The sequence below is a fragment of the Microtus ochrogaster genome, linkage group LG8 (genome assembly GCF_000317375.1).
Source record: "Microtus ochrogaster isolate Prairie Vole_2 linkage group LG8, MicOch1.0, whole genome shotgun sequence".
Classification (NCBI taxonomy): Eukaryota; Metazoa; Chordata; class Mammalia; order Rodentia; family Cricetidae; genus Microtus; species Microtus ochrogaster.
Genome location: NC_022033.1, coordinates 16,597,326 through 16,601,631, shown reverse-complemented (window position 1 = coordinate 16,601,631; position 4,306 = coordinate 16,597,326). Strand labels below are relative to the sequence as shown.

The following is a 4,306-nucleotide window of genomic DNA, read 5'->3' as shown; positions in this document are numbered from 1 at the left end:
GGGAGGAGGGGGGAAGGGTGGGAGGAGGGGGAGGGAAATGGGAGGCTGGGAGGAGGTGGAAACTTGTTTTTTTTTTCCTTTTCTCAATAAAAAAAAAGAAAAAAAATGTTATCAATAGTAGTGTTTTTATACATTTATATTTGTTGATTTGTGGGGGGGGAGGGTGGGAGGGATGTGTAAGTTTAAGGACAATTTGCATACATCAGGTCTTTTCATCCACCAAGTGGGTCCCAGGAATTGAATTCATAGCATTGGGTTTGGTGGCAAGCACTTTTACCTGCTGAGTCATCTTGCCAGACCAAATTATTTTCTTAAACATGGTTAATTTTTAACTGACGTATAATATCTGTATTTACTGAGCACAAGTAATAATTCGATACCTGAAAATGATATATATCATGAGTGATTTAGGATAACTGGGCTCCTGAAACATCATTTCTGTGTTGGGAACACTCCTTTTTCTACCTATGTGGAACATGTTACAAGATGCTGCTTGCTACATTTACCATCCCATGCTCTCAGGTCGTAGGACACCTTCTCTACTTTAAAATATAATTCAAGGCATCTCTGACCAGACGCCTGAAGCAAGCCCTTGGGTCTCCGAAGTTCCAGGTCACTTTTCCGACCTGCTCCCGATTCCCGGTGTGCAGAGCAGCTCAGTGCCAGCCTGCCCACACGAGCTCACCTCTCCATCATGCCCACAGTTCCTCTCAGTCTAGAAAGTCGGCTCACCCCAACCATCTACTTGTTTGGTGACTTCATTTGTCTACTTCTTTGCTTGTTGTCTCACCTCTTGATCTGTTCTTTGACACACTTGCGAGATGATGAGCCTCTCTCCAGAAGGCAGAGTGAGCCTTTCTTGCTTCATGCTATACCCAGATTGCTTAGCTCACCTCCTGGTCCATAGCAAATGTTCAATAAATATTTGCTGTGTTCAGCTCCCTCCAAGATGCACACCCTCATGACCGGGCTCGTGCCCGGGTAAGAACAGAGTTACTGCAACTGAAATCTATAGCCGTGCTTCTGCTCTCGCGGCGGTTGTCCTGAAAGGCCCCCTCTTTGTCGTTGCTTAGTCTCCTCCCCTTGGCAAATGCCCCAGCTCTGGTCTGAAAATAATTCCAGAGACAGAGGGTACACCCACTCTCAGTGAACCGGGGCCTTGGGAAGGAAGGCAGCCAGAGATTTCTAGACACTAACCATTTCCCCTTTGAGCAGTGACATTTCCTTTAATTTTTTAAGATGGAAATGTCAGCACACTATGTCATGCATACCATCCTCCTAGCAAGATGGCGTGGTTCAGTAAAATAAATGTGGTGCGAGGGTCAGAACCGGGCTTCCATCTCATCTTTCCTGGCCCACTGGTTTCATGGTCTAAGTCATCTCATTAGCTTCTGTTTGCCTGTTTCCATATCTTCAAACTGGGCTGTGTGGGGGCGGGGGAAGCTTTACAGGACCTTTACTTCGTTTCTGCATCTCAGCTTCCTCCTCTGGAAAGGAAGATACCATCTCGCAGTATATATGGAAAATTAAATGAGGATGCTGTATCACAGCGGCTGGAGGGAAAGCAGGGAATGAGTACCTTGGCTTGAAATGCCAGCATCTTCTTTGGATTATCAGAAGGACAGTTCTGACATCCTATAGTAAAAGGCCCATGAGCATCACCCCAACCTGCTGCAGGGCTGTATCCCCTGAGCCCAGTAAAAAGGGCCATCACCCAGCTTCAGATCAGGCAAGAACTTGTGCATTTTTTGTGGGTTCGTTCTGTTGGTCCCACCTCTATAATTTCTGGATAGAGTTGAATGAGGGTTGAAAATGAAGACCAGGGCTATGTATCTCAAGAGCCTCCTTCTAGGCTGGTCTCCCAGCCCCCAGAGAAAACAAGGTGATGCTGGTAAAAGTGAATCCCTGACATATCCCCCAAGGTCCTCAAGTCAGTCCAAGCCTCTCAGACCCACCGATTCCTTTCCATCTCTCCCCCTGCCCCTGCTCCTTAGGTTAAAGCAAACTTAACTAGGCATGGCTGTTTCCTTTGTAATAAGCCATCCTGGTTCATACTGGACACTTGTAAGAAGTCAAACCTTATACAACCAAGTGTCACCTTCTTTGAGAGATTTAAGACTGCACAGCATTATACCTATGCCATGTATCTGTTTCTTTAACGACAGGTTGGCTTCTTTTGAACATAACACCAGTTGATACCACAGTCCAAGCACTTAAACATAATGAAGACATGTGCTCAGTGAATCATTGTCTCCAGTCCTCACATCCCATCCATTGTGCATAAGAATCTGGTACGTGCTTGGTGGACCGAACTGAGCCAATCTGGAAATTCTGCCTAACATTCTACTCATTTCAATGGACTGAGGTCCTGAGACACGGAGTTCTGAGCAAAACCTGCGGTCAATATGGTTGCCTTGTGCAAAGGGGATATTGTTGAAAATAAATGCCAGCCTATCCTGATAGTTAGGAACTTTCACAAGTCATAAAGTCGATGGTGGAGACTTGACCTCAGAAAGGAATGGATCTCAGAAAACCTCTTGAAGACAGCCACAGGGGAATCTTTATGTCCACTCTCTTCTATGTAAATGCTCTTCAGTTGTTTACTCCTTTTGAAGAATTCTCTTGAATTTTAAGAGTTTCATATATTTCACTGACTTTCCTTCTTAGGACCTTTGCTAATATGGATTTATTAAGTCACTGGGTTTTGTTGTTTTTTAAAAATGGCTTATAACTGAACAATAGTAACTGTATTAAACTAAAAATTACGTACTTAAATAACTGATAAAAAGAAAATAGTCTTTAAAAAAAACGAGTTAATGAAATGTTCTTGGGTCCCAACAAATTCTCATTAAAATAATTAGTACAATCCTGAAGGCATAGCCCCGTGGGACTTTTAATACCTCATATCTCTGAACTGAACCAGCCCCTGGTCTCATATTTGAACTATGTGAGCAGATTATCTGGAGAACATATCTATCTGTCTGTTATGGCAGTGAGATGGGTGTCTTGCAAAGATTCCTGTATCTAGGTTTTCCACCCACAATTACCCTTACCACTTCAGGCTCCTACCAGGGTGTTCACTCTGAATGGATGCTCACTGTGGGGAAAGAAGACACTGGCTCAGCGTCTGCCTCTGAATTGGGCTTAGAGTTGCTGACCAATCTTCCTTGTGGAAAATCTGACTTCTGGCTTATCTCATCCAGGCACACTGCCAGTCATGTGATTCACCTGGAGATGCATGAGGCATAGCGGAAGAAAGCCACAAAGGATAGCTCCTCACCTGACAGGGGCTCCCCGAGACTGGGCAGGTTTGAGCATCACTGTGATGGTCGTTTCTGTTTCATTAAGTGGTGTATCTGCATCGTATTCAGGCATCGACGGAGCTGGGCAAGAAAGAGAAATTGGACTTGAGGACTTCATATACCAAACACCTCTCAACATGCCCCTTGATCTCAGCCTGGCTGAACAGAGGTAGAGGGAGAGAACCCTGTGGGATCAGAGGCCTTCGGCATGGGGAGCCTTGACATCCCACCTGCAGCTTCTCTCCAGATGCAACAGTCTGAAGGGGTGTTAGGCATGAGCATCATCAAAAAGCACCTCTCCCATGCAGGAAAAAGGAATGCACAGGATATATAAGTACTTAATAAAGATGCAAAAACAGAGTCAACCTCCTTAAACAAATTTAGATGCAAATTAAAGCAAAGATGGATTTGTTCCATTTTTTTCTAAGACCCTCTCCCCCCACAGGAGTGTGACTAAATCTAATTCTTTGAAAGGGTAATTTAGCCATTTGTATTATGAGCTATTAAAACCCACATCTCTTTTAATGCCTTTTTTTTCAATTTCTGAATTTAATCCTGCAGTTATAATCCCAATCAACGATTTAAACTTTATTTTGTAACATGTTTATTGAAGCGCTATTTTATAAAAATGTAAAAACACCAAATATATTCAACCACAAGGGACTGTTTAATTAAATTACGTCCATCCAGTTGACAGACATTATAATGAAAGCTACGCAGCAGTGTGGGAAATACTTATGGGATGAGGATAAGTGGAAACATTAAGCTGCAAAAAACCCACGGCTTCTGTAAAACCACATGCAAAATGCATATGCATGCAGATCAGACTGAATAGATATTCCAAAATATGGAAGCTGTAAATAAGCATTCTGCAGCAGTTCTTTCTGTTCTAATGCTCTCGGGCGGGGTAGTGCACCCTACAGGTAAAGACAGTTTGCAATCTTGGGCTAGCACGGCTTATTCATCCATCCATCCATCCATCCATCCATCCATCCATCCATCCA

The 4,306-nt window shown here is 43.6% G+C and overlaps 1 protein-coding gene across 13 annotated transcripts in view; it reads right to left on the bottom strand.

Moving 5' to 3' along the window:
- The window catches only part of Ptprt (protein tyrosine phosphatase, receptor type T), a 1,084,941-nt gene that overhangs the window by 274,543 nt on the left and 806,092 nt on the right, over positions 1-4,306 (bottom strand). For all 13 annotated transcript variants that reach the window (XM_026787014.1, XM_026787020.1, XM_026787015.1 and 10 more), the window contains exon 11: positions 3,281-3,383. In XM_026787014.1, coding sequence (XP_026642815.1) covers positions 3,281-3,383 — 103 coding nt within the window. The remainder of the gene's footprint in view (positions 1-3,280; positions 3,384-4,306) is intronic.